General features: G+C 66.2%; 9 protein-coding genes across 9 annotated transcripts in view; 4 read left to right on the top strand and 5 right to left on the bottom strand.

Moving 5' to 3' along the window:
* EMIHUDRAFT_356758 (kelch domain-containing protein) overlaps positions 1-5,872 on the top strand; it is a gene marked incomplete at its 5' end in the record, with an annotated part of 17,698 nt that extends 11,826 nt beyond the window's left edge. Inside the window, 2 exon segments of the mRNA XM_005766489.1 lie at positions 5,581-5,732; positions 5,744-5,872.
* A 2,494-nt stretch (positions 5,873-8,366) lies between these two features.
* Positions 8,367-9,893, bottom strand: EMIHUDRAFT_212128 (hypothetical protein; the record flags this gene model as incomplete). The annotated part of the gene is made up of 5 exons (XM_005766490.1): positions 8,367-8,540; positions 8,612-8,779; positions 9,020-9,052; positions 9,278-9,811; positions 9,879-9,893. 5 exons carry the CDS (start codon positions 9,891-9,893, stop codon positions 8,367-8,369), a joined length of 924 nt encoding a protein of 307 aa, XP_005766547.1.
* A 767-nt stretch (positions 9,894-10,660) lies between these two features.
* Positions 10,661-11,512, bottom strand: EMIHUDRAFT_66633 (hypothetical protein; the record flags this gene model as incomplete). The annotated part of the gene is made up of 1 exon (XM_005766491.1): positions 10,661-11,512. One exon carries the CDS (start codon positions 11,510-11,512, stop codon positions 10,661-10,663), a length of 852 nt encoding a protein of 283 aa, XP_005766548.1.
* Positions 11,513-13,545: 2,033 nt separating this feature from the next.
* Positions 13,546-15,069, bottom strand: EMIHUDRAFT_212130 (hypothetical protein; the record flags this gene model as incomplete). The annotated part of the gene is made up of 1 exon (XM_005766492.1): positions 13,546-15,069. The coding sequence occupies one exon, from the start codon at positions 15,067-15,069 to the stop codon at positions 13,546-13,548; it is 1,524 nt and encodes a 507-aa protein (XP_005766549.1).
* Positions 15,070-15,352: 283 nt separating this feature from the next.
* Positions 15,353-17,711, bottom strand: EMIHUDRAFT_212131 (hypothetical protein; the record flags this gene model as incomplete). Its single annotated transcript, XM_005766493.1, has 4 exons — positions 15,353-15,368; positions 15,435-15,522; positions 15,770-15,891; positions 17,629-17,711. The coding sequence occupies 4 exons, from the start codon at positions 17,709-17,711 to the stop codon at positions 15,353-15,355; spliced, it is 309 nt and encodes a 102-aa protein (XP_005766550.1).
* Positions 17,712-18,725: 1,014 nt separating this feature from the next.
* Positions 18,726-20,228, top strand: EMIHUDRAFT_212133 (putative ABC transporter; the record flags this gene model as incomplete). The annotated part of the gene is made up of 5 exons (XM_005766494.1): positions 18,726-18,758; positions 18,982-19,080; positions 19,110-19,244; positions 19,390-19,908; positions 19,974-20,228. 5 exons carry the CDS (start codon positions 18,726-18,728, stop codon positions 20,226-20,228), a joined length of 1,041 nt encoding a protein of 346 aa, XP_005766551.1.
* A 3,179-nt stretch (positions 20,229-23,407) lies between these two features.
* EMIHUDRAFT_103589 (hypothetical protein) lies at positions 23,408-25,810 on the top strand (the record flags this gene model as incomplete). Its single annotated transcript, XM_005766495.1, has 6 exons — positions 23,408-23,953; positions 24,502-24,579; positions 24,647-24,732; positions 24,907-25,119; positions 25,172-25,196; positions 25,505-25,810. 6 exons carry the CDS (start codon positions 23,408-23,410, stop codon positions 25,808-25,810), a joined length of 1,254 nt encoding a protein of 417 aa, XP_005766552.1.
* A 545-nt stretch (positions 25,811-26,355) lies between these two features.
* EMIHUDRAFT_356762 (hypothetical protein) lies at positions 26,356-26,976 on the top strand. The gene is given in 2 exon segments (XM_005766496.1): positions 26,356-26,853; positions 26,872-26,976. 1 exon segment carries the CDS (start codon positions 26,361-26,363, stop codon positions 26,730-26,732), a length of 372 nt encoding a protein of 123 aa, XP_005766553.1. The 5' UTR covers positions 26,356-26,360; the 3' UTR covers positions 26,733-26,853; positions 26,872-26,976.
* An 80-nt stretch (positions 26,977-27,056) lies between these two features.
* The window catches only part of EMIHUDRAFT_103590 (hypothetical protein), a gene marked incomplete at both ends in the record, with an annotated part of 2,790 nt that continues 2,224 nt past the window's right edge, over positions 27,057-27,622 (bottom strand). Inside the window, 2 exons of the mRNA XM_005766497.1 lie at positions 27,057-27,130; positions 27,216-27,305. Coding sequence (XP_005766554.1) covers positions 27,057-27,130; positions 27,216-27,305 — 164 coding nt within the window. The remainder of the gene's footprint in view (positions 27,131-27,215; positions 27,306-27,622) is intronic.

The following is a 27,622-nucleotide window of genomic DNA, read 5'->3' on the forward strand; positions in this document are numbered from 1 at the left end:
TCTTTGAGCGACGCCTGTGGTACGCCTGCGCAGGGGCCGCAGGGCGGTCAGTTGTGGGGCGAGGCGGTGCCGGCCGCGGGCCGGGTGCAAGGCGCCGGCCTCGGCGCCGCCTCGGCGCGGCGCACGGGCGCGGCGAGCCTCTGAGCGGGAGCCGAAGGTTTGCTGCGGTAGGTAGGTGGTAGGTAGGTAGGTGGTGGTGGTGGGGTGGCTTGACTTTGCCGCAGAGGCCGTCCCTAGCTGTGAACAGCAAAACGGGTTCTGTTTGTTTCCTTTGGTGCCAAGAATTCTCCTTTTTCACGATGTCAAAATCCCTCGTCGCCTGCTACGGGCTGCCGCGCCCTCAGGGCGGCGCCTCAGTGGATGGCGCGCACCCCGACAACCCGGTCGCCCGCCTACCCGAGGGCCTGTACGACGTGGTCACCGTAATGTCAGCGAGCGGTGCGCTCACCGACGTGGCAAAGCTTGGCGAGGCGGCAAAGCGCGCAAAGGCGGGTGGGAGCGTCGAGGTGCGCGAGGTCGTCTGGGCGTGGCCGAGCGCGGAGGGGCGACCGCCCGCCGCTGTCGCGCCGGCGCTGCAATCGCTCCGCGCGGCGCGGGTCGGTGACATCCGGACGGCAGAGTCGCTGCGGCGCGCCGTCGTCTACGCCGGCCTCTCGCCGAGCGGGACGAGTGTGCGGCCACTCGCCGCGCCCGAGCTGCGCGCGGCGGCGGAGGCCGCGTACCCTGCGCTCGCCTCCCAGGCTGCGGCCGGCGCGGCCGAGGCTCACGACGCGCTCACAGCCCTCGCGGCGGCGCTCGCGCCTCACCTCGCGCTCGGCGTCGTGGTGGCGCAGCGCCCCGCCTACTCGCCCGGCGTCTCCTTCTCGCTGCGCTCGCGTGGCGCCCTCCCGAAGACCGCCCCGCCCGCGGCCCCGCCTTCGGCCACCCCGCCGCCCGCCGCGCCGGCGCCGCCCGCCGCCGGCCCGCCGGCGGCGAGCGGCCCGGACGACTCTGCGCTCAAGGCGTGGTCGGCGGCGGCGGCGTCGGCGGCGGCGGGCGACGCGGGTGCGTACGTTGACGAGGCGCACCTCACCTGATAGTTTACCACTCCTTCCTTAGTGCCATTCATTCATGAATGAATGAATGAATGAATGAATTGTTCATGGCGTGTGCACGAGGCAATTCACTCACTCACTCACTCACTCTCTCACTCACTCACTCTCTCACTCACTCACTCACTCAGTCATTCGCGTCGCGTGTGTGGACGAGGACGCACTGCTCGACGAGGAGGACCTCGCGGCCAAGGTCGTGGCGCAGCCGGCTTGCGACCCGGACGCGGTGCTCACACACACACGGCCGTATTCCGCTGTATTCTCTCCTCCTCTCCGAGAGCGCCACGCGCTGTGCACTGATCAACTCTGCCTGCCTGTCGTGGCGCAGCCGGCTTGCGACCCGGAGCGGTGCGGCTCGGCGCTGGCCCTCTGTTGTCTCTGTCTGTCTCTCTCTCTCACTGGCCCTCTGTTTTCTCCCTCTCTCTCTCCCTCTCCCTCTCCCTCTCCCTCTCCCTCTCCCTCTCCCTCTCCCTCTCCCTCTCCCTCTCCCTCTCCCTCCCCCCACTCATGGCGCGACACTTCGAGCGCGGTGTAGGCGGTCAAGCGTCGCGCGTGCAAGAACTGCTCGTGCGGCTTGCGCGAGGAGCTGGAGAGCATCGACGGCGCGCCGACTCAAGAAGCACTGATTGCGTAGAGAGAAACTCCTCACAAGCAGAAGATGGGCCAAACGGAGGTGACCTCCCCCCCCCCCCCCCTCGGTCTTTGTGCAGGCGCGCCGGTCCAGAGCGGCGCTCCGAAGTCGGCGTGTGGTAACTGCGGCAAGGGGGACGCCTTTCGGTGCGCCACGTGCCCGCACCGGGGCACGCCCGCCTACGAGGAGGGGGAGGTCGTGCGGCTAGACAAGAGCAACCTGGTGGCGGCCGGCGACGCGGCGTCGCTCCTCGCGGGACAAAAGGGCTCACGCCTCGACACGGACGGCGCGGGAGTCGTCGCGCTCGGCGAAGACGATTTGGTGGACGACTTCTGAGTGGCCGGGTCTCACGGGCGGAGCTGGGAATAGATAGGACCGCCGCAAGCGGCGTGGCGTGGAGCGGTTGTGCATCCCCCTCCGGGGGCCCCTCTGCGCCGGGGAGGCGTTGTTGGAGGCTAGGACGCAAGCGTCTGTCGCCCTTTTTCAAACTCGGGGCCCACACTCCGGTCTCCGCGCTACGCTCCGACCCGAAGGGCCGCTTTTTCTTATTGGTTATTCTTTTTGATCTCTGGGTCTGTGGGCGCCCGCCCGCCGCCTCTGAGGGGGTCGGCTGCTCTCACCTGATGCTGCTAGAGGGAGCGGACCGTGAGTTGAGGAAATCGAGGGACGCGACCCACTTCGCCACAGACTGTCCCGCGCCTCGCCGCTATGACGGGCACACGCCCCGCACCGTCCGCTGTGTGCCCGTCTTTGTCCGGAGTGAAAAGTCCAACGCGCTCGTCGGTGGCGGTGTCCCTCGATTTCGCCGCGCTCGGCGAACCTCGACAGCGCTTTCGGTGGCATGCAGCTCTTTGCGACAGAAGCCTGGAGAGCAGCTCCTCTGCTGCTCACACACTCTGCACAGGTGACACAGCCTACTGTGCGGCTGCCACAGCTGTGACAGCGATGGGCTCGCCCTCACTGGCCCTCAGTCACTTGTGCTGCGGCTTGTGTGAGCGACACTGCTCGGCGACTGCCGGCACACTGTGAGACCATGGGTGGGAGGTAACCACGCTACCAGCGCTTGGTCACATCGGCCCCGAGGTCAGATCCATCTACTCTGTTGATGACAAGACTTGTCTACTGGCTGGAGCCGAACAGGAGGGCCCAGCGCACAACCCCTGGTCAACTCAGGGTCCACACCCCGTAGGGGTTTCGTCTTGCATTCTCGCCTCGGTTCCGGCTCGTCTCGGACGCCCACTGCCGTTCTCGCGCGGCCGTCTCGCTCTCTCTCGAACGCTAGCCCGCCTCGCTAGTTGCGTGTGGGGGGCATGGCCGAGCAGGGGTGGTGGCTAGTTGCGTTGGGGCAGCGGCAGGCTAGCAGGGGCGGCTTTGGCCCGGCGGCGGGCGTGACTAGCAGAGGGTTGCTCCCACCGGCACCGCCCGTCTCGATCAGCAGAAGCGGTAACGGTCCCGCCCGGCGTAGACTGGCCCCAGGTCGCAGGAGGCGGGCTTGGGGCTGACCTGAGGCGGGGGAGAGGGCCCGGCAAGCCCGCTTCACCGCGGCAATGGGACGCCATTTCCCGCAGTGCGGTGTGGGGGTGTGCGAGGGGGGGGGGGGGGGGCAATGCGGAGGGGCGGGAGAGGGGAGACGCGCGCACCTCGATTTGTCCGCCCATGTCCTCCAGCTTGGGCATCGTCAGAGAGACGAGGTTGGGGTTGTTCGTCACCTGTCGCGGTGGCGAGGGCGCAGGGCTGGGCAGCGGTGCGGTGCGAGGAGGGGAGGGCCAGTGCGCAGGGGCGGGAGAGGGGGAGAGGCGCGCACGTAGATGTAATATCCGCCCACACGCACCAGGTTGTTCATCGTCAGAGAGGCGAGGTTGTCGTTGTTCCGCACCTGTCGCGGTGGTGAGGGAGCGGGGCTGGACAGGGGTGCGGTGGGGTGCGGTGCGAGGAGGGGAGGGCCAGTGCGGAGGGGCGGGAGAGGGGGAGAGGCGCGCACGTAGATGCCTCTGGCCACTTCCTTCAGGTTGTTCATCGTCAGAGAGGCGAGGATGTCGTTGCTGCCCACCTTTCGCGGCGGCGAGGGCGCGGGGCTGGGCAGCGGTGCGGTGTGGGGGTGTGCAGGAGGGGCTAGTGTGCGGAGAGGCGGGAGGGGGAGAGGCGCGCACGTCGATGCGTCCGACCACGCCCTGCAGGTTGTTCATCGCCAGCGAGGCGAGCTTGTCGTTCTTGTACACCTGTCGCGGCGGCGAGGGCGCAGGGCTGGGCAGCGGTGCGGCGCAGGACGGTGCGGGGAGGGGAGGGCCAGTGCGGAGGGGCGGGAGGGGGGGAGAGGCGCGCACCGAGATGTCTCCGCAGGTGTCGCAGATGTCTCCGCCGCTCACGGCCTCTAGTTTGTTTATCGTCAGCGAGGTGAGGTTGTCGTTCCACCTCACCTGTCGCGGTGGCGAGAGAGCGGGGCTGGGCAGCGGTGCGGTGTACGGCGGTGCGGGGAGGGGGAGGCAGTGCGGAGGGGGCGGGAGGGGGAGAGGCGCGTACGTCGATGCCTCTGCCCACGTACATCAGGTTGGGCATCGTCAGAGAGGTGAGGTTGTCGTTGCGCCCCACCTGTCGCGGTGGCGAGGGCGCGGGGCTGGGCAGCGGTGCGGTGTAGGGCGGTGCGCGAGGGAAGGCAGTGCGGAGGGGCGGGAGAGGGAAGGGGCGCGCACCCTGATGCGTCCGAGCACGTTAAACAGGCTGGGCAGGTTGATGTCTCCGCTGGCTCCGCCGGCAATCAAATCGCCCGTCACCGTGTGACACCCCTGCCGACGCGCCTCTGCCAGAGTGGTCTCGAGCTGGAAGTGCGCGCCAGGGTGCCACGAAGGGAGCTGGCTGCTTCCCCCGCACACCCCGCCGGCGGGCGCGTCATTGATTGTGTCGGCGCACGATTGCGCCAGGCGGCGGCGGCCATTGCCCTCGTGCGGATGGTTGTGGCAGCAGGGCAGGTCGGGGTGATCTGCGCAGGTGCTGCAGATGGCCGCCGTGGCGGCCGGCGGCAAGTGGTCGCCGTAGTCGGAAGGGGCGGCGTCCGGGGCCAGGTGCCCGGACGTCGCCTCCGCCAGGAGGCTGCACGTCACGGGACAGGCCATCTTCACTTCTTCGACGCACGCCTCGTCGCACGCTGCGTTGGCCGAGTCGCAGAGACCAAAGCCTTTCGCTTGCTCGCACGTCGGGACGAAGCCGGCGCCACATGGCGCGAGAGGGGCGAAGGTGGGCTCGCGCGCCTTCGGAGCGATGCTCGTCGGCGCTGCCTCGCGCAAGTCGGAGGGTGCGGGCGCCGTCATGGCGGCGACGGCAAGAGCGGCCAACATTGTCAAACGACGGGCACGTTCGGGGAGGCGGAGAAGAAGCGGAAAGCCGCGCAGTATAATACTAGCGTCATCTTGTAGTGAACAGGCCGACTTCGTGGTTTGAGCGCCCAGCGCAGACCGACCGACCGCAGGGGGGGTCCGGTCGACGGCCGCGGAAGACCGCAGACCGGAGGGGGGGGCCGGTCGGTCGGAGCGCAGACCGATGGGGGGGGGGGTCGGTCAGGTTGGCGTTCTCGTGGGTCACACCGCACACGCTCGCCGCAGCTGTGAATAAATTAGTCTCTCGAAATACTAGAGACACAAGCGCCCTCTCCCCCCGTGTAATCACTCCTCGTCCGGAGCGGCTGCGCTCTAGAGAAGCTCAGGGTTGGGTCGGAACACAAGCTCGTCAATGTCCCCGCCCACGTCGAGCCGATGAGCCCGGTGTGCGGTGAGGGCGGAGGCGATGTGTCTCGATCACAATTCTGCGCTGGCAAGTGTAGTCATCGGAAGGGACGATGCGCGCGTACTGTGTAGTAGAGTAGGGGCATTGTGGGGTTGGCACTCCCATCGACCCTCATGACCTCCTGCGGTCTCTGAGATGGACACCAGTGGGTGTGGGACCACAGCCAGGATACAACCGAAGGCTGGGTAAGCAGTAGAGGTCGATACTCGACGCGTCCCACATGGTCTGTGTCGCTGTCGGCACGCTGTCGACAGGACGTCGAGCGACACCGGTGGCAGTGCCACCCAGGAGTGGTCGGGCGGTCTCCCGTCATGAGAGAGCCACCATGTGATCCGTATGATGATTCCTGACAACCGCCTCAGTCAACTTTCGTCACAGTTCCCGCTCTGAGAGGAGCTGCGGGTCAGTTCGACAGCTGGAGCTGTGTCGCCGGCGTGCGGCGGCCTGCCTCCGGAGGTGCCTCTGAGGCGGACATTTTTTGGTCACCGTGAGAGAACGCGTTCGAATTTTCACTCCGGAACTTCAACTTCGCACGCGCACCGGCCAGGGCTACAATAGTGCCAGTGAGGCGAAGGCGCGAGTCGAAAGGCCGCGACCGTCAAGTGTTCCCCCAAATTTCCTACTACGAGTATCGCTGTGAACCCAGCCACGCACACGTGTCTCGGTCGGGGTCGAAAATACAGTATCGCACAGTTCACAATCACATGCGCGGCATTTCATGCAGTGATGTGGCACATGAAATGGTCAACATTGCCGGGGGGGGGGGGGGGGTCCGCCATGGCTTTAGATGTGCAGGGGGGGTACCCAGCAGTGTGCGGCCGCTCCGTACACCAACACCACAAAAAGCTCGCATCTCTCTCTCTCTCTCTCTCTCCTGCTCCTCACTCACTCAGCGAGGGGGGGCTATCACCGGCATGATCAGTGGAAAGTGGAGTGGGTGGTACCGGCCGTAAAGCAAGCGCTTTGTAAGTGGCGGGTATGGGCGGCGGCGTTGGGTTGCCGGCCGAATCGTTAGCGGAGCTCCTCCCTCAAGCTCGATCACCACGCATGACGCACGTTGACGACTAAAGAAGCACAGCGACGAATGCGGCACCGGCGACGCATGGCAGGCTGGTCATGACGCAGTTATAGGGTGTTGTGTGCCGTCAGAGTGACTCTCTGTGTGTCAGGGATAGTCAGGGCCGTCCATCAGAGCTCCAGCAAGCTCGGAGACACTCCATTAGTGCGGCTCGACCTCTTCCCTCAAGCTCGCCTGCCATGCGTCGGTGGACTGTCGGCTGCGAAGCGGTCGCATTTGCGCGAGGCAAGGCGAGCATTTCTGCGCGCTGCATGCGCCATGACTCGCGCCAGCGCGTGCGGGAGCTCCTGGCTGAGCGTTGAGTCCAGGCGAGTTGCGCTGGCCGCTATCGCTACGCCGAGCCGAGCTTGACGCGCCGAGGCGCCGGCCAGTCGCAGCCGTGAGGCATGCCACAGCAGCAGAGGCACCTGCCACCCATTGGGCGGGCAGACAGAAGGCCAGGGCAGCCGGAGCACCTAGGCCCCCACCCCTCCGGACACGCCGAGCCGAGGGCTGGCCCTCGCAACGGTCCTCGCAGGCCTCGCGGCCGCCTCGCTCTCCTCTCTGGGCAGCTCCTCTCGCCCCGCTGCTCCCCCTCCCTCCCCGTACCGTGCACCCCTACGTGGCCGTGTGCTTGGGAACGTTCTTGGATGCCGTCTGCGGGCCCAGAGACGACGATGGCGTGCGGTTCTCTTGTCCGCCCTCCGTCCTCCCACCGTCCGCCCAGTGCGATTTACATCCAGGAGGGTTTGCGGAGTGGCTCCTGTGTCAGTCTCGGTGTGGTTTGGCGCGCGCCGCCGCGCTGCGCGCAGGGTGCGCTTTTTACCATGTATTCCGGGCGGCGGCGAGAGCGGCCGCACACTGCTCGGTACCCCCCCTGCACATCTAAAGTCATCCCTGCTGCTAGGGGGGGGGTCTGACCCCCCCAGCAGCAGAGCTCTGCTGCTAGGGGGGGGGGGGGTCTGTGGACGGTCTGTCAGAGCAAAACAGAGCATGGAGGCGCATGCGCGCACGAGCTAATGGACGTGGCATAGTGGCGGTCGACGGGACGGCCAGAGCAAACAGAGCATGGAGGCGCACGCGCGCACGAGCTAATGGACGTGGCATAGTGGCGGTCGACGGGACGGCCAGAGGAGCAAACAGAGCATGGAGGCGCACGCGCGCACGAGCTAATGGACGTGGCATAGTGGCGGTCGACGGGACGGCCAGGGCATGGAGGACAGGGCAGATGACGTCAGTGACACCGCCTGGCCCTTTACGCATCATGCACCGTGCGAGCGGATGGTCACGTTGAAGCTCGCGCTCCCCCCGCCGTATCGCGCCGTCAGCCGCACCACCGCACCCGCGATCGGCGCCGTCGACGTTGTCGACACCCAGCACGGGTGACCGCCACCGCAGTCCGACAGCGACGCCACGCCCCCCGCGTCCGACACGCTCTTCCCCGTACCCACCTGCACGCTCAGACCCGCCGCGTCATCCACCACCCACTCCACCACCGCACCGCCCACCGACGCCCCTGTCGCCGCGCTCCGCACGCCCACCGACAGCGCCGGCAGCCGCCATCGGAACCGCCCGTATGTCGAGCTGAACACCAGCGTGCCTTCGATCGGACCCACCGGCGACACCGCGACCACCTCCGCACCGCCTTCGACCGACCCCGCGCCCGCCGGCGCCACCGACGTCAGCGTCGTCGACGCCTGCACCCCGAGGTCGCCCACCGACGCGCGGAACGTCGCCCGCCCGCTCTCGTAGTAGCAGTACACCGACGAACGCACCGCCGCCGGGCGGTAGCGCACGTTCCCGTCGACCGTCACCCGCCCGTCGCTCCCGTCTGGTCAAGGATCGCCTTCCCCATGTTCGACAGCTGGCACGCCATACGCCCGCCCGCCACCACGTACACCACCTGCTTCCCGGCCACCGGCACCGACACGCCCGTCGCACCGTCGGTCGCCGTCAGCTCGAGCACGATCGGCGCGAAGTGCGCCTGGAAGGCGGTGCCGGTGGCGTACCCAGAGTTGGTCAGGACCTGGTCCGCGCCCGACGCGCAGCTGGTACCTGGTCGTCGGAGATGCAGTCGGGGCGGAAGTAGGCACGATTCGGCGGCAAGCCAGACGACGATCCCGGGATGTGCGCCCACCTCGCTACGGCGGCCGTGCTGCTGCCGAGTGCCGCCGCGAGCGCGTGGATGCTTTTCCGCGAGGTGCCACCCTCGCAGCCGCCGCCCTCGCCGCCCCAGGGAAGGGAAGCGACGCCGCCGCCGCCGCCCGCTCCCCCTCCGCCACCGCCGCCGCCGCCGCCGCCGCCGCCGCCGCCGCTCGCGCACGGGCCTCTGCCGCCATTCGCCACGCCAGTGACGTCCGCCGCACCGCCGCCGCCGCCCTCCGCCCTCTCCCTTCCCGCGCCGCCGCCGGAGCTCGCGCCGGCAGCGCTCGACGGGCGGGGGGGAGAGGAGCGGCCAGCTACCGGGCCGTTGCCCCCGCCCATCGCGCCGGGCCCCTGCACCCGGAGGCGGCTTGCGGCAGCCTTCCCGTGTCTCCGTGCGACCCGCTTGGGTAGCCGCCATGTGTGGCCCGCTGCTGGAAAAAATCCGGGCTTTAGCTGGCGTATCTCGGGCCCACTTTAGAGTAGGGCATGATCTTAGGTGTTCTGGATAGCCCACAAGGGTCTTCTGTGGCATGGTAGCGGTGGTTTTGCGCGAGGCGTTCATTCAAAAATCACCACCTCCCCCCCTAAAGCTGCAGCAATAATATCAGCGATATCCTTCTCCCAATCCGGGGGGCGCAGTTCAAGGCTGATGCCGCGCTCCTCGCACACGACCTCCAGCTCAGCCAGCGCCTTGCAGCCCTCGTCGCCGATCTGGTTGCGGTAGAGAGTGAGCGACTCGAGCCGCGGCGCTGCCCACTCCTTGATTTCGGCGGCCAGCGCCTTGCAGCCCTCGTCGCCAATCTCGTTGCCGTCGAGCCAGAGCCACTTGAGCCGCGGCGCTGCCCCCTTTTTGCCGAGGGCGGCGGCCAGCGCCTTGCAGCCCTCGTCGCTAATCTCGTTGTCAGAGAGCTTGAGCATCTCGAGCCGCGGCGCTGCCCCGCTCGCGAGGATTTCCGCCAGCTGCGCCGCCTCCGCGTCGCCCCAGCCGAGGTTGCTGCAGTCCAGTTGCATCTCGGTTTCCTCGGTTGCCTTGGCAAAGTGCTTCTTTACTACCTTTGATTTGATTGCAGCCAGATTCCGATCGGCGGCGCTCGGTGTCGTCTCAACAGACTCAGGCCATGCACAGCACTTCGTCGCGCTCGGGAGCAGTGCGGTAAGGAGAGAGGGAAAACAGCACTCGCGCCTTGCGCATTCGGGCCGCGCCCACACCTCTGCCTCGCCTCTCTCTACATGGAATCGAGGACAGAGTCACAAATGATCCCGCTTGTTGTGCATGTTTTTTTTGTTTGAGGTCGGGCAGTGCTGCTGTCTTCTCCACGCAGCAGCCGACGCCACCAGGCCTCGGTAGCTGAGCAGCAGGAGCCTCCTCGCTGCTGGCAGAGTTGCGCCTCTGTTTGCCGCCGCTAAGAGATCGTTGTTGCGGGAATCCAGGGAATCTAAAGGAATCTAGAATCTGTGGGTCCGAGCCACGTATCACGGGTGGATCCGAATTGCGCATCAGAGATCACACATCAGAGAGAGATTCGCTTCTTCGCAATTTTGCGACGCTTTTGCTTGTGAGATTGCGGTTACATGATTCGGCTTGGCGTCGCCATGCGATCGATCGTTTCGCTTCGAGAGTCTGTTCGTTTCTTAAGTTTGTTGGTGGCGAAAACAAAAACGAGCCTGAATTTATCGGCTCGACGGCTGGCAGCGACACGTGAGTCGTGACAGCACCGGTGCGCGGTGGTGCCTGATGCCTGTTGATGGTGCAAGCGCGTCTGCATACACAGCTTCGAGCTTGACGCAGCTCGCATTGATAGCATTTTAGCACATGGCGTGTTTGCACAAGATACCCTGTCACTGCGGCGAGAGTTGGGGCTGCGCGGCTACGGCTGTGCGGCCCCGCTGCGAGCGAGAGGTGGGCTGTGGTCGCGGGGAAGCCGCTGCGCAGCGTGGATGTGCCTACACCCGCGTGTCCTAGCCCCGAGCCTGCCCCCCTCCCGGCTCGACGCTCCGCAACACGCGCGCAATGTCCTCCACCACCGCCGCGTTGCCACACAGCACCTGCCCCTTGCCTGCACGCAGCGTGAAAGGGCCGCCGAGGTGGTCTCGGAAGACGCCGCCCGCCTCGTGCACGATGACATAGCCCGCCGCCACGTCCCACGGGCCTCCAAACCCGTCCTCAAAGTAGGCGTCCAGCCGGCCCGCGGCGACGTCGATCATGTTTTGCGCCGCGGACCCAGAGTTGCGCAGCCCGCGCAGGCTGGCTTGCAGAAGCGCGCCGATCCGGGCCGTGGCGAGCGTGTTCATCGCCGGGTTGCGCGACGCTCCCAGGTTGTTGACGACGAGCGCCTCGCCGACACCCGCCGCGCCGCCGACTCGTATGGGGCGGCCGTTGAGCGTTGCGCCGCCACCCTTTGTCGCCACGCACATCTCATCGAGCAGCGGGTTGAAGATGACACCGAGCACGAGTTCGCCTCGGACGGCGAGCCCTATCGACACTGTGACGGGCCAGTAGCCATGCACAAAGTTGGTCGTCCCGTCGAGGGGATCAATAATCCACGTCGGCTGCTCGCCAAGCTCGAGCGGCGCATCGGCGGCGCCTCCGCCGGCGAAGGTCGACTCCTCACCGATGAAGCAGTGTTTGGGGAAGCGCTCGCGGATCGTGCCGATGATGAGCTCCTCGCAGGCCTTGTCGGTGGCCGTCACGAGGTCGACCGATGCCTCTGCTGCCGGCGCTCCCTGCTCGCTCCCCTTGCTCTCGACAGCCACGCTGAGCTCGCCGCCGTCGCCGCCTCCCGCGCGCTGCGCGTGCGCCTCGCGGATCATCCGTCCCGCCGCGCGCGCCACCTGCACCGCCAGATCGCGGAACGCCGACAGATCGTCGAGGTCTGGCATTGGCTCCGCGACGCGATCTGTCCTCCCGCGATCGTCGAGGTGCGCGGGCGTCGGAGGAGGCCGGCCAGCGGGTTGTTTATTTTCTTTTTTCAGTGTGCCGGTGATAGTACTAGCACGCGCCAGTTCGCACCTGTGTCGAGCCTGTGTGCTGTGAGAGAGAGTTGTCTTGTTTAAATTCTTTTTTCAGGTATAGAAGAGCGTGTGTGTGGTGTGTGTGTAACTCTCAGGGGCAGTAGGTGGGCGAGCCTCGAGCGCGCTCATCTCGATCGTCAAGGCGTCGCTACGCGCGGTCTTCCGCGGGGGGAGCTTCGTCGACGGGTGCGGGACCGCGGCGCGGCTGGTGCTGCGGCGATGCCTCCGGCTGTTGCGGCGGGCGGCTTGCTGCTCGCGGCGATGGCGAAAAACTCGTCTCGCCGCACACCAAGGGCTTATGCTCTGTCGAGACGTGAGGCGTATGCGCCCAGGAGGGGAGGGCGCATGCGTAACGACGCTGCTAGAGATGCCTTTCGGGGCCCAGAGATAAAACTTCTGATGCCATGCGTGACCTAGTAGTGTCCCCAGCTATGGGCGTGTCCACGTTGGAGCCTGGTGTGGTGTGGACGCGAGAATAGCTCCGCCGTTCATGGAGGCAACCGATGCGAGTCGACTGGTGTGTGTCGTCGTGGTTTCGTATCAAGAATAATCACTCACGTATAAAAGAGCCAGGTTGCAACCCTAGTCTCGCACTGTGCTGTGAACGCTGCTGGTTGGCGTCGGTTGCGCAGCACCCCGTCCCCATCCAGGTCGTTGGTTGCTGCCACAGGTCCCGCACTATATGTAGTACAATGCCCCGTTCTCTGGATCATGCTTGTTGGCGTGGGGTACGTGGTTTGTATCGCGCGCCTTGCGGGGGGGGCGCGGAAAAGAGGAACCTCTTAGCGTCATCGCCATGGTGCTGCAAGCAGCGCCGGGCAACGACGGCTTACCGCCTCCCGGTCCCCCTCGGCATACCTCCGCTGCTTAATGTTTGACGACTCGAACCCGTGAAGCGTCCCCGTGCGCGGGTTACCCCGCACACGGGTCAGTCTGCCAGCCACGTATCCACGCAAGCGTGGTCCGCGTGCATGGCATACAGGCGTTCGCCAGACAGCGCAGAGGCTAGGCGACCCCGGGAAGGACTAGCTCAAGGGCAACGCAGCGTCACCAGCCGTTGGCGCGCAGAACAAGTCTGCGGCCCCCGGTTGGGACGAGTGCGCGACGCGGTTGAACCGCTCAATATGGCCGGCAGCTCGCGCTGCCGGCGGGGTTGGTTGGGGAGAACCGGCACGGGGAAAGCCGGCCTCCCCGGAGGGGTCGCCCCCTGGAGGGGCCCCAAAGGGCCCCCCGGGGGGGCGGGGGCCCCCGCCCCGAGGGGCGGGGGCAGGTTCGTTGCTTAGCGCGATGGAGTCAACCCTTGTTGCCAAGTCGGCGAGCGTGTTGTGTATCGAGAGAGAGACCATAGCAGGTGCGAGAGCGGCGTCGTCCGGGGAGAGTGGTGGTGGGGGAGGGTCGACATCGAGGGCAAGTACGCATCGCGCTCCCCGAGATCGTCTCCGATCTCCCTCGCCTGCTCGCTCGGCACGTACTCGGACCATATCGCTCGAACACGAACTCGGGGGGCACGGCGAGGGTTAGCGACGGATGCGGCTTTAGGGTCGGTGGCGGGCGAGGGGAGGCTGACGGGGTTGGCTGGGGCTCGCCTGCCCAGTGGCCCCTCTGCCCCGACCACTTTATTTCCGCCCCGCGACGCGCCCCCCCTCTCCGCCCCGTCCCCTCCGCGTTCCTCACGGCCCCGCGCAGGGCCATCCTGTTTATTCGGCACCCCCTTCACGCGGACCGTGCCCCACAATACGTATATAGGATGTCTCGTGGCGAGCCATAGTGCGTAAACACGTCACGCCAGCGTACGTGGCGCGCCGTAAACGCGCATCACATCAACGTGCTCATCACGGCGTGTCAGCGCTCCAGCCGCCAAGGTGGGGCGGCACCACGAGCTCCTGCGTGTCGGTATACCGGCCCTTGACGACGCGGTGCAGCTTCTCCATGAGGCGCGGCATGGCCTCCTTCAGCCGTAGAAGGGAGGGCGACCCGGGCGAGAATATCGAAGGGGGTGTCGACGAGATACGTACCTCTTCCGGAAGCTTGCTCGCCATCAGCGCGTTGTTGAGGACGGCAGTCATCAGGTACTGGCAGCCTGTGTTCGCCTTGTCTCTCGCGTCGTAGTTACGCCTGGGGACGCCCCGCCACAGATCCTCCAGCTTACCCTGGAAGTAGAGGTGTGTGGCGATGTTGCCCGACGGGCCCGCTGTGCCGGCAATGAGCTGCGGGCTCATCACCAGACCGCCGTCGCTGATCACAGGCTCGGCGGGCTGCCATCGAAAGTTGTCGGTGCAGTTGATCACAAATGTCCCCGGCGGCAACTGCTTCCGCGCGGTGGAGCCGTCGAGATGCCGCATCAACAGGGACGGCTGGCCCGCGTCCTGCTGGATGCACAGCAGGTGCGCCTTTGTCACTTTTTGGTCCGAGGGGCTGAGCGCGGCTGCCATCTCTGCCACCTCCTGCGCAGATGCGGTGCCGTTGACAAAGGAGGCCGCGTCCGGAATCGGAGAGCGCAGGAGCCCTTTGGAAGCCACGTGGTTTAGCACCTCCAGGCCATTGGTGCCGTCGAAGATGTCGAACATCTCAATCATCAGGTCGATGCCGTCGGCCGCGTCCGGATCGGACGGAGCCTGGGCTGGGAAGAGAACCTCCCGGCTCGCAAAGTACGTGCCCCGACCTGCGATGCAGTGGATGCGATGACTCGCGCCGGGCAGCTCGCGAGAGAGGCGCAGGATGACATCCATCGCAGTCTTTCCGCTGCCCACCACAAAGATTGGCGCAGCTCTGAACTCTCCAAAGCGCATCTTAGCGATACAGCTCGGGCTGCCAACATCGCCAGGGCAGAGGGAGTGGACAGACAGGCCACCCGGCACGGGAAAGGGCGACTTAATCGGCGTGTCGGCGCCCAACGCCTTGATCAGCCGAGACGCCACCACGCGGAGTTTCGCGCTCGGCTGCGCCATCCGGTGCACGCTGATTTCGACTTTCCCGTCATTTGTGCTGTGCCCATCAAAGTGGTGCTCAAACAGCTTGACGACGTCGAGGCTGCGCTCTGTGACGCACGCTTCCATTGTCTCCTCAAAATACTGGAGAATCTCCCGTTTGCTCGCCTGGTACGGAAAAGCCTTTTGCTGCGGAGCGAGCGAGAGCCATGGCCGCTCACCGATCCCGTACGCCAGGTGCGGCCCGTGCAGCCTCACAAAGTCGTACTGGTCTACCCACTGCCCACCCCATGTGCGCTCTCGCGCGATGACAACGACGCGAGCCGACTCGGGCAAGTACTTCGACGCGGCGTTCAGCACGTTGACGCCTTCCCATCCGGCTCCCACGATGCAGAGGTCGCATGCAAGCACCTCAGCGTCCGCCTCCATGGGAGCACTAGCAGAGAACAGCACGCCACAAGACGCGCGATACACACGAGCACAGGCACGCCGCGCAGCTGAGACGCCGAGGCGTTTGACAGATAAAAAAAAGCAGCCGCCTCGGGTCTGCTACTCGGCGTCGGCACGGCAACGAAAATACAGCGAGCCTGAATAATGAGAAAACGGGTGGAACCAAAGAAAGAAAGAAAGAAAACAGACAACCCAAGGGAGGGATGGGAGGACGGCACGCCGCCACCACACAGGGATTTTTTAAGGAGAGGAGTGTGATGCGCTAGCCGTCGCCCACCCTAGGGAGTCTACGGGTGGAACCACATCCCTTAGATGTGACCGCATGCTTTCTTTGTTCTCGGAACCTCTCGCCGAGCTCGAGCTGCAGGCAGGTGCGCAGGTCGCCGCCGGCTGCGCTGCGGCTCTCGCATTCGCTCTCCGTCGGCTTTTTTCCTCGGGCGGCGACGTGACGGCACCGTCGCGGAGTGCATAAACAAAATACAATTTGCCATCGTACTTTGAAGTGGCCTTGCGAGATGAAGCGGCACCGAAGAGCGGGCGCAGCACCAGGCAAGCGTGCAGCGTGCAGCGCAGGAAGTAAAGCGGCAAAGCCGGAAGAGGCGAGGGCTCTCCGTCGGAATGCGACTGACTGCCTGAACCACACGCTGCTGCTCCACGACCACTGCTCGTGCGGCCTCACCACCCGCGGCCGCCCTCTCCGCCGCGACGGCGGCCCGGCCTCGCCACGCGGCGAGCGACCACAACTCGGCGCCGCGGTCGTGAGCGCCGGCTGCCGTATCCCGGACGGCCTCGCCGTCGGCCCTGTGCGCGGCCGTGTGCACTGGTCTTTGGGCTTACGGCTGGAACTGTCATTTCGAGTTCCTTCTCTTAGGGGCCCTCTTGGGGCGCTCTTGGGCCGTCCTGGGCGCCCCTTGAGCCGTCTTGGGGCCCTCTTGGGCCGTCTTGCGGCCCTCTTGGGCCGTTTGGGGGCGATCTGGGGGGCCTCGGGCAGTCTTGGACGCGGTTGAGTCAAATAACGAGTATGCCAAAACTGTATGATTGCCCAAGGGGTTGGGAGGATGTTTGCCTCTTGGGGCCCTCTCGAGGTCCTCTTGAAGCCGTCTTGGGGCGTCTTTGGGGCCTCCTGGGCCGTCTTGAAGCTATGGTGGGCCGTCCTGGACGCTGGAGCAGCCTGGAATTAATCTGGGGCCGTCCAGGAGCCATAGTGGAGCTCCGGGAGCCTCCCGGGGGAGCCGGGGGAACCCCGGGGGGGGCTCCGGGGAGGCCCCATCAGATGGGAGAAGGTTTGTCCACAGCTTGTGAAACCGGTAAAACCCGAGAGTGTGTCGAGGCTTTGGCGAACTTGTACTGTCGTACTTTTAGCTTACTGGGAGAAAAGAGAGAGGGGGTTGTGTTCTCTAGGCCCCTAGGGGCCCTACGCGCGGCGTGAGAGCTCGGAAGCGAGCTTAGCACGGCGATCGAGGATGGCACGGTTCACCCCCTTCACCGAAGCGATGGAGATGCGTTCCGCGTGGTGTGACACAAATGAGAGGCGGGAGTGGGGAGGGTACGCGGTGCGGTCAACGCCCGAGCGCTGAGCCTTGCGCGCAAGGCAGTTGATCTTTGCAACTGCAGGCGGCGAGAAGCCGCCGCCGAATGTCTCGTGGAGAAGCAGGTTGAACTTGTTTCGTTTGCCGAAGATCCCATCATGGTAGTGGCCACGCTGTGACTTGACGTAGCCTTGGCCGGTGGTGTGGTCGAACGCCCGTTGACCACGGAACCCGCGTTGCTTGCAGCCCATGTTTGCAAGGCGGGCGCGCTCTTCGGTGTTGCCGAAGGCGAACTTGTCTCCAACGGAGCCGGGGTTGCCTCCGGTGTCGGCGCGGCCGACCCCAACAGGCAAGCCACCCCGCAGGGGGGTCCAAAGTTTGACCTCACTGATCTCGTCTTTGCCCCCGGGAGCCTCGCCCGGCTCAGCCAGGTCGGTTTTGTAGCCCTCGTTGAACTGTTTGGTGAGCTCAGGTTTTTCGGCATCTCCCATAACGGGCCGGGAGATGGAGACGGCGGCGACACAATCGTACCAGGCGCGAAGTACGCCGTCGTGTGGGCGCCGCCGGGCGGCGTTGTTGAGGAACCAGTCGCCATGGTAGTCCTTTGCACCACCGACTGTGTCCCCAAGCTCGAGTGCCCGCGTGACAGTCGAGCGGCACTGCGAGAGGTGAAGACCGTTTCGGCGCTGAAGTTCGCCGATGAATATGTCGTCTGGAATGGTTGTGGCGTTGCTGCCGTCAAGTTTGGTGTCGAGCCACCGCCCCGCGTAAGGCTGCGAAGTTGAGACGTAGCGGATGGACTCGCGGTAACGTATCTTGGTGTCGCCGGGCTGCCAGTTGGCTGCTGTGTAGTCGTCAAGGGCGCGCCACTCCTTCTGCAGATCGAACCAGTTCCAGATAGTCTCGATGGCAGCAAGCGCCCGCGCGTACGGGCTTCCTGATTTGCAAGTGCCATCGATGACTGACTCCGGTGTTGGAAGAGACTCAGAAGTGGGGAGGCTGTCTCAACTTGTACGATAACCAATCGAAATGGTCGTCACGACCAACAATACTGGGCTGGGTCTTTAGGCATTGTGGGGTTGGCACTCCCATCGACCCTCATGACCTCCTGCGGTCTCTGAGACGGACACCAGTGGGTGTGGGACCACAGGCAGGATACACTCGAAGACTGGGTAAGCAGTAGAGGTCGATACTCGACGCGTCCCACATGGTCTGTGTCGCTGTCGGCACGCTGTCGACAGGACGTCGAGCGACACCGGTGGCAGTGCCACCCAGGAGTGGTCGGGCGGTCTCCCGTCATGAGAGAGCCACCATGTGATCCGTATGATGGTTCCTGACAACCGCCTCAGTCAACTTTCGTCACAGTTCCCGCTCTGAGAGGAGCTGCGGGTCAGTTCGACAGCTGGAGCTGTGTCGCCGGCGTGCGGCGGCCTGCCTCCGGAGGTGCCTCTGAGGCGGACATTTTTGGTCACCGTGAGAGAACGCGTTCGAATTTTCACTCCGGAACTTCAACTCCACACGCGCACCGGCCAGGGCTACAATAGTGCCAGTGAGGCGAAGGCGCGAGTCGGAAGGCCGCGACCGTCAAGTGTTCCCGTCATTTTCCTACAATCGCTGTGAACCCAGCCACGTAGCATAGGGGGGAAAGCCAAAGGTCTGAGACCCCTGGGCGCTGGCCTGAGGCCTGGTTAGGACCTCGGGCGAGCGCACCCAACCCCACAACAGAGACAACCCGAACACCAAACAGTGGGTGGGCAAGAAACTATCACAGGGCGGGCGGTGGGGAAACGTGTCCGCGTACGCCTCGAAGAGGTCCGCTTCACCGAGGCTCGACCGCACGGTGTCCGCAGTCATGTACTCCGCCATCAGCTCGGCCGAGGCAATGATCTGCTCCTCCTCAAACGGCAAGTGTCGCCCGGCCCGCTCCGACTTGAGCACCTCGGTGATGTCCTCTGCTTCAGTCCCCGCAGCCACTCCGCCCTCGGCCTCGCCGAGGGCCATGACCAAACGCGCAACGAGAGAGACCCCTGTCTCTCTCCAACAGCTCGGCTGCGCCTTGACCCCGTGGGACGCACGTAGAACTTCCACGTGACAAGGAGCCTTGTAATGAAACCGAGCGCCGACTTGAACCTTCCCACGGTACGTCGCCGCAAAGCATCTTATCTCCTGCGTTCGCATTTGGGCGGCCATCGCAACACTCCCTAGCTCAACTGTCGACCCTAGCGGGTCGCCAGCCGATCGTCATAGGCGAGGCGGTAGTAAAGGTAGAGGGCAACCAGACTTTAATGGTTGGCACTCGCTTCCGCGCCCACGCGACTAGCGGCAGGAGACGTGGCCTCACATCTCCGCGGCGTCGCGGCAGGCCATGTGTCGCAACTGGGCGATCGCCTTCGTGACGGGCTTCGCGAAGGGGCTCATCATCATGATCTTTGGCGCCATCTTCGAGTGCGGGGCATGCGAGGTGTGAACAGCGTCTCTTCACACCTCTAGCTGCGGCCAGGCGCTATCTTCGAGTTCGGCATGTGGCGCGTCCGCACGAGCGACGCGGCGCTGCCCGGCGCGCCCGAGGCGTCCTCTGACCCGCACGAGTGCGCGGGGTCGCTGGACCTGTCTGGAAGCGACGCCGTCTTCATTCCTCTGATGGCGTCGCGCCCTGATGGCGGTCTCAGCAGAAGCGCTCGTCGCACCAGCTCATCCGCCAGTCAACCCGTCACTAGGTGATGTTCCTGATGGCGGCGAGCGTCGGCGGGTCGGCGGGTCGGCGTCGCAGGCGACGGACGCCAGCAAGGCCAGCGCGGCCGCCGCCGCCTACTTCAAGCGCGTCGATCGCCCCTCCTTGCTCGACCCTACCAGCGACAAGGGCGGCACTCTCCCCAGCGTCACCGGCGCGATCGAGGTTGTCGACGTCGTCTTTGCGTACCCCACCCGCCCCGACTTCACCATCTGCCACGGCTACTCCCTCTCGATCGGCGCGGGGCAGACGGTGGCGCTGTGCGGCCCGCCCGGCAGCGGCAAGTCGACTCTCGTCGCGCTGCTCGAGCGCTTCTACGACCCGCAGGGCGGCGCGATCACCCTCGACGGCGTCGACATCCGCACGCTCAACCTGCGCTGGCTCCGCTCCCAGCTGGGGCTGGTGGGGCAGGAGCCGGTGCTCTTCGAGGGCACCGTCGCCGAGAACATTGGCTATGGCAAGGAGGGCGCCTCGCAAGACGAGATCGAGGAGGCGGCGCGGGCGGCGAACGCGCACGGCTTTGTGATGGACAGCCTCCCCGACGGCTACGCCACGCAGGTGGGTCTCCGCGGAGGAGGCATGCTTTCGGGCGGGTGGCGATTGCTCGCGCCATTGTTCGCAAGCCTGCGGTGCTGCTGCTTGACGAGGCGACGTCGGCGCTGGATAACGAGAGCGAGCGGGTGGTGCAGGCGGCGCTGGACAGTATCGTGTCGCAGCACAAGCGGACGACGGTCACCATCGCACACCGCCTCTCGACAATCAAGAACGCGGACAAGATCGCGGTGCTGCGCAAGGGCGCGGTCATCGAGCAGGGGACGCACGAGGAGCTGCTCGAGCTGGGCGGCACCTACCTCGCCCTGTGGGAGGCGCAGCAGTGAGAGCACGCTCGGCGCGGCTCTCGGCCACGCCGGTGGCGAGGGAGGCTCCACCTCGCCGCCGTCGCGTGAGGAGGTGGCGCTCTGGCATGCGCGGCCCTCCGCTCGGCTGGCGAGCGAGCGACCCGCGCCGGCAAGTACTGACGTAGCCAGCCGCCACGTACGTATATTTCCGTACAGTGTCCATGCCGCCGGGTAGCAGTGTACACTTTTCATGGTGAGAGAGCTCCTACAAACTGCGGACCTCAAGCTGCGTCGGCAGAAAGAATTACCATAGAGTAGAAGGCGGGGAGGTAAGGAAGTCACGTAGAACTAGAAGTCAAGAGAGCTGCAGCTGGGGAACCGTGGGTCCGTATATAGCCACCTCCTTGCCGGCCGCCTGCCCCTCGCGCCCAGCGGGGCGCTTTTGAGAGGCTCAGCCCAGGAGCCTGATGCCGCGCTCCATCTCCCACAGCTCCGACGAGCACCTGCACGTGAGGGGAGGCGCGATCAACATTGGGCGGGGGAGGGGCGAGTGCAGTGGCGAGGGGCGTCTCGCGCCTTCAAGCTCGGGCTGGGGCTGGGGAGGCTCAGCTGAGCTCGATGCCGCGCTTCTTGCACACCGCCTTCAGCTCAGGCTGCTTCTTGTTGTTCACGCAGAGCATCTGCACGCGAGGGGAGGTGCGATGAGCATTGGGCGGGGGAGGGGCGTGTGGCGAGGGCGCGTCTCGCGCCTTCAAGCTCGGGGCGGCCCCCTCCTTGAGGGCGACAGCCAGCGCCTTGCAGCCCTCGTCGCCAATCTTGTTGCCGCCGAGATCGAGCTTCTCGAGCCGCGGCGCTGCCCCCTCCTTGCCGAGGGCGGCGGCCAGCGCCTTGCAGCCCTCGTCGCCAATCTTGTTGACGCGGAGATCGAGCTTCTCGAGCCGCGGCGCTGCCCCGTCCTTGCCGAGGGCGGCGGCCAGCGCCTTGCAGCCCTCGTCGCCAATCTGGTTGTCAGAGAGCTTGAGCATCTCGAGCCGCGGCGCTGCCCCGCTCGCGAGGACCTCCGCCAGCTGCGCCGCCTCCGCGTCGCCCCAGCCAAGGCTGCCGTAGCGCAGCTCGGTCTGCAGGGGCAGCTCGATGCCGCGCTCCTCGCACACAGCCACCAGCTCCTTGCACTCTGCCGCGCCGCGCTCCTCGAACAGTGCTGCCAGCTCGGCGGGCTGACCATCCACGTAGAGCGTCTGCACGCGAGGGGAGGTGCGATGAGCATTGGGCGGGGGAGGGGCATGTGTGTTGCAATCAATGGGTGGGCGTCTCGCGCCTTCAAGCTCGGGGCGGCCCCCTCCTTGAGGGCGACAGCCAGCGCCTTGCAGCCCTCGTCGCCAATCGGGTTGCCGCTGAGATAGAGCTCCTTGAGCTGCGGCGCTGCCCCCTCCTTGCCGAGGGCGGCGGCCAGCGCGTTGCAGCCCTCGTCGCCAATCTTGTTGACGCGGAGATCGAGCTTCTCGAGCCGCGGCGCTGCCCCGTCCTTGCCGAGGGCGGCGGCCAGCGCCTTGCAGCCCTCGTCGCCAATCTTGTTGCCGTTGAGATAGAGCGTCTTGAGCCGCGGCGCTGCCCCCTCCTTGCCGAGGGCGGCGGCCAGCGCCTTGCAGCCCTCGTCGCCAATCTCATTGACGCGGAGATTGAGCCACTCGAGCCGCGGCACTGCCCCGCTCGCGAGGACCTCCGCCAGCTGCGCCGCCTCCGCGTCTCCCCAGCCGAGGCTGTAGAGCAGCCCGGTCGCCTTGCCAAACTGCTCCTCGAAGGCGGCCTCGTACAGCCGCTTCACCAGCGGCTTGTCGTCCTTGCCGTTGGTGAAGCTCTTCGTCTCCAGCTCCGCCGCGAACACAGACGGCAGCAGCGGAGGGCGCCGGCCGCCGTCCTGGGTGCAGTCCTCGATGAGGCTCCAGGGGTCGTACTCCTTGCCGTCGCGCATCTTGCCGAGGTCGAGCGAGAGGTAGCGGGCCTTGGTCAGGCTCGCCCAGGCGTTCTCCGTGGCGCACCAGCCGCGGTCAAAGTACTTGGCCATGTCCGGAAAGGAGGTCAGCCGCAGCACGGTCGTGTGCGGGTGGGAGTAGAGCGTGCCGAGGCAGCCCAGCCCCTGCTTGAAGAGCGCGTTCTGCTCCTCGGTGCGCAGGACGCCGTTGGCGGGGTCGGGGTGCTGGTGCAGCGAGCCGAAGTCCCAAAAGACGCCGAGCCGCGTGATCAAGCCGTTATATAGTTGGTGAGCAGGGCCTTGAGCGCCCTTGCGGCGCGCGCGAGGTTGGCTCCGCGCGGGTCGGGGTGGTCCTTGGTCAGCCACGGGTAGGAGAGCGCGGCGACGGGAAGGGAGCCGCGGCGACGTGTCTGCTCGTCGGTGACCTCGACGAGGTCGGCAAGGGAGAGGAAGGCCTCTTTGGGCAGCGCCTGGCGGTGATTGCGTTCGCCCCCCCCCTCGGCGTGGCTGATGATCCACTGCGCGTCGAGGAGGGCGACGGCGCCGCTCGCGAGGACCGGCTCCAGGTCGCCGCCGCCGAGCTCGCGCCACAGCTTCAACTTCTCCTCAGACTCCTCGTAGGTCAGGCCCGGCTTGCTCGTACCGCAGCCCATGACAAAGCCCCGCCCGAAGGAGCGCAACGCTGTGACCTTGTTGCCTTTGAACGTACGAGTATCACGCTTTACAAAAACTTCTTTTTTTTGGTCGCGGCCTGGCGTAGCTCCCCTGACGCACAGCTAGCCAACCGTATGCCATGTCTAACCAGTCGCCTTGCGCTGCCCAGGCGGCGCGGATGACAGGCGACCACGCTGCTCACGGCACGGCGTAGATAGAGCCTAGAGGCCCGCGCAGCCTACTTCAGCCGCGCGGAACTTCCGCACTCCCTCCGTTTTCAAAAATCTCTCTCTCCCTCCCTCCTCAGTGTACAGTGAGCTACGACGTTCACAGCGCGAATTTGGCCCCAGCTCTTCGGCTCGCTCCGCTCGCCGGAGAGTTGGTTGGTTGGTTGCTGGCAGCACCCCAGCCTGTGCCCAGCACCGGGGGCTCCTGAGCTGTTGGTTGGTGCTCTGTTCACAGCACAGTGCGAGACTAGGGTTGCAACCTGGTAAAGAACTCGCTCGCTGGTCCAGCGGTTTTTCTTCTTTCCATGAAATTCTATCCCCCGCGAGGTGTGCACCGGCTATATACACCGACGCCCATTCTCACAATGAGCCAATCGGACAGGGCCTCCGCCGGCCGCAAGGATGAGCTGCGGAAGGAGGCCGCGCGCAAGCTTGAGGCGGCGAGGACCGACAACCGCCAGTGGCGGCACGAGCTCGCCAAGCGTGAAAAGCAGCTGCAGCACGAGAAGGAGCGCAGCGAGATGCACGCGGCGGCGGAGCGCGGCCGGTACGCGGCGGCGCTGGCGGCGGAGCGGAGCGCCGCGGCCGAGGCGCAGCGGCAGCTGGCGGCAGAGGAGCAGCGGCTGCGCACCGTCTCCCGCGAGGTCTCGGCGATCCGCGGGATGATTGCGGCGGCGCAGCGGGAGCTGGGCGAGGTGGAGGCGCGGAGCCGGCAGGAGGAGGACGAGGAGGCCGCCCAGCTCCTCGAGCAGCGGCGCGACTACCACCAGCGGCTCGAGGCGCTGCGAGGCGGCGGCGCCGTCCGGCGGCGGCCGGCAGCGCCACCAGCGCCACCGGCGCTCGCGGGGCCGTCGCCGATGAAGCAGCTGTGTGGTCCGCTCAGCGGCGGCGCGGCGACCGGCGGCAACGGCGTGAGCGCCGCGCGCGTGCCCACCGCCGCGGCGGCGGAGCCGGCCGCGGGCGGCGGCGACCTACGCCTCGTCATTAACCTTGATCGGAGGAGCGATCGGCTCGAGCGGGCGCGAGGCCTAGAGGCGGAGTCCGTGTTCTTGTGTCGTAAGCAGCACTCGAGAGGACACGTGCTCGGCTGCGGTCGACCGCAGTCGGCTGTATTGCACTGTATTCGCACCCCCTCGTACTCACACACAGTGCTCTGAACACTCTGCACAAGACCGTCCTCCCGCCCCGGTCGGTGTATTCAGCACTTCGGGTGCGAGGCGTCCCGTGGGGAGGGGGCGGCGGTGTGAACGGCGTCTCTTCACGCCTGTGGGTGCTCCGCAGGTGCGAGGCCTCCCGTGGGGCGGCGGCGCGCCGCTCGAGCGGCTGGCGGCGACGGACGGCCGCACGCTGAGCTGGGCGGCGAGAGATAGCCGAGAGGAGCCGAGATGGGCGGCGCTGTGCGGTGCGGCGCGGCGCTCGTCAGCCACTCGCTCACAGACCAAGGGGCGGAGCTCCTCAGGCGCTGGTGGCGAGCGGGCGGCTGTCGGCGAAGGCGGCCGAGGCGGCCGTGTGGGCGGAGCGGCAGGGCTTGCCGACGGTCTGCCGGGAGACACTACCGAGACACTTCCGAGACACTTCCTCTTCACGGCCGCAGCTGTGAACAGGTCTGCCGGGAGACCGGCTCCTTCTCCCCCCACCTCACGCTGGCCGCGGTCGGCTGCGCGCTCTCGCACCGCGCAGCGTGGGAGAGGTATGTCCCTCACCGCCCTTACCCCCCTCGCCTCCACCGCCATCGCCGCCGCCACCACCGCCACCACCGCCATCGCCACCATCGCCACCGCCACTGCCCTCGCTGGCAACGCTCCTTCAGCCCATGCCGCCTGCACCGTCTCCTCGGCTTCCTCCTCCACCGCCGCCCTCGCAGACTGGCGCGCTCAAGCAGCGAGTGGGCGCTTCTCCTCGAGGACGACGTCGAGGCGCTCGCGCCGTCCTTCCACCGCAAGCTCGGCGCCGTGCTGCGCAAGTTGCGAGAGCTGAGTCGAGGCCGCTGGCAGCTCTGCTACCTCGGCTACCACGAGTCGTCGGGCGAGCTGCTGCCGAGGGACGTCGAGCCGCGGCTGATGGAGGCGTCCGGGCAGTAGAAGCGAAAAGCCCCCCCCCCCCCCCCGTATCTGCCCGTATCTCCCCAGATCTCGTGCCGCAGGGGCGAGGCTGGTGACCCTAGTATCGGAGTACGTACCTCGGTGACCCTAGAAGGGGAGACGACCTCGTGCCACGAGTACGCGGCGCGAGACCGCACTCCTCCTCCCTGGCCTCGGGTGTATGTTTCCTCTCCCCGCATCTCCCCGCATCTCCCCACACCTCCCCGCATCTCCCCACACCTCCCCACACCTCCCCACCCCTCCCCACATCTTCCCGACATCTCCCCGTTGCTCGACAGGCGACCTTCTCCTCGCTGCAGCTGCTGCACACCCCCTTCAATTGCGGCAACCCGACCCTTCCACCTCGTGACATCACCGTAGGCGTCAGGCGGCGGCTCGCTCACCGGCCTCTTCGGCTACCTGCTCACAAAGGCGGCGGCGGAGGAGCTGCTTGCCGACCCGGCGCTTTTCCCGCTCCGGATGCAGGTCGACGTCGCGCTCGGGCAGCGGCGGTGGCCGCGCAGCTCGCGCTTCGCGCTCTCGCCCGACGCGGTGCTCCTCACCTCGCCCCGCTCGGAGGACGGCGCGTGCGACACCGACGTGCAGACGCTCGGCGAGCGGGGCGTCTCCGCGCACGCCGCGCTGCCCGCCGACTGGCTACACGCGTCCGGCGCAAGGCTCATGTAGTTCGGTAGAAAAGAAGAAGAATTTCAGCTGAAGCTCTTACGTAATTTTACGAGCGTCGATTACGAGCCCGAGAGTGCCCCCCGAGTCCCGGCGACCCGCCGACGGAGGGCCGAGAGTGCGAGGGAGAGAGAGAAACACGGGAGCAGATGGGGACGGAAACATGGATACAGCCTAAAACCACAAGCGTCTCGTCCGTTTAGCTTAGAGCTCTAATGGTAGAAAGGAGAGAAGGGTGCACTTGGAGCACTTGGAGTGCAGTCGGTAACCTCACATCCAGGGCCGCGGGGAGCTCAGAAGCGCACCCAGCGGGCCGGGTGTTTGTCCTTTCTCACCCCGTGTTGCTTGAGTGTCATGTATGTATGTATGTAGGAAGGTGAAGAACAGCCAGGCTCGGACTGGACACCAACGCGGACAATAGACCTAAAACTAAAAAACGCGGTATGGGTGGACGCAGTGTCATCAGCAGCAGCTCTCGAGGTTTCGAAGTCGAAATTGTGGTGCGTCGGGACCACAAAGTGCGTCACAAGTGCGTCAAGTGCGTCTGAAGCGCATGCGCCTCCTGCTCGCAGCGTTACTGGTCGCCCTGTCCTCGGCCTCGGCTAAGCCTAACCCCAACCCTAGGCCGCGGTCGCCGCCGCTGGACAGAGCGTCGGTCGTGGCCGTGCCCAAAAAGAGCCCTCAGCGCGCAAAGGCGGAGGACGGGGCGTGGCGGGTGCGCACCGCTACTCAGCTGAGTATCCTGGGCTACCAGGGCCGGAGCACGACGAAAGGGGCCGCACCAAAGCAGCAGCTTGATCGAGCGGCAGTGATCAAGGTGGCCAAAAAGTCTCCACAGCGCTCCAAGCCAGCTGTGCGCAAGGCCACCCGCCTCGCCGTCACGGGCTACCAGGGCGAAAGTACCACCAAGGACGCGAAACGCTGAGCTCTTGCTCAGATCATGCGCGCCAGAAAGCGGCGCGGAGGAGGCTGCTTTTAGTCTTTGAGTGTCACTCTTGTGTCCGAAGTGTCGAGTGTCGTCTCCACAAACCACACATGCACATGTGCATGCACATGCTACATGTGCATGTCTCGACCATGTCTCGCATCCTGCCAATCCTGGCGCGTGAGCATGATTGTGGCCGCAAGCTTAGGTGAGCGTCTTGATTTATTGCATCGTGTCAATATTTACGACACAAATTTCTGAGGGGCTTTCTGGGTCCGGCGTCGTTGGTGCCGGATCGCAGCCGGCCTGCGCCACGCGCGCGGATCAGCCGCCGCCGCCGCCTCCTCCGCCGCTTCCGCCGCCGCTGCGCTCCGCCTCCCAGTCGGAGCGACGGCGACCTAGAGCAAGTGCGGGAGGAGGGGGTCGGGAGCCAAGCGCGGGGGAAGCTGCGGATGCGGACTGCTGCGCGCGCGCAGCACGCACCGAGAGGCAGCGCCGACCGCGGGTTGCGAGCGGAGAGGTCGACGTGGGGTGGGTGCTCGTGCGGCCGCACGACGTCGCCCGGCTTGAGGTCTGCGGTGTGGGGGAGGGAGGCGGTGTGGGGAGGGCGGGTGCGGGCTGGGCTGGCACAGAGGGCGGGGAGAGGCGCGGGCGGTTTGGGAGGGTGATGCCATCGGGGGTGCGTTTCTGGTGGAGAAAACGGCGGCAACGGCAGCGGAGAGGGCGGCGGCGGCGGCGGCGGCGGCGGCGGCGGCGGCGGCGGCGGCGGCGGCGGCGGCGGCGGCCGGCGGCGGCGGCGGCGGAGGAAAGGGAGGGGCCTGGGCGCTCAGGGGAGGAAGGGCGGACCGGAACCATGGCGCTGGGTTAGAGAAGAGCGGCTGGCGCTGCCA

The sequence above is a fragment of the Emiliania huxleyi genome, assembly GCF_000372725.1.
Source record: "Emiliania huxleyi CCMP1516 unplaced genomic scaffold EMIHUscaffold_51, whole genome shotgun sequence".
NCBI lineage: Eukaryota > Haptophyta > Isochrysidales > Noelaerhabdaceae > Emiliania > Emiliania huxleyi.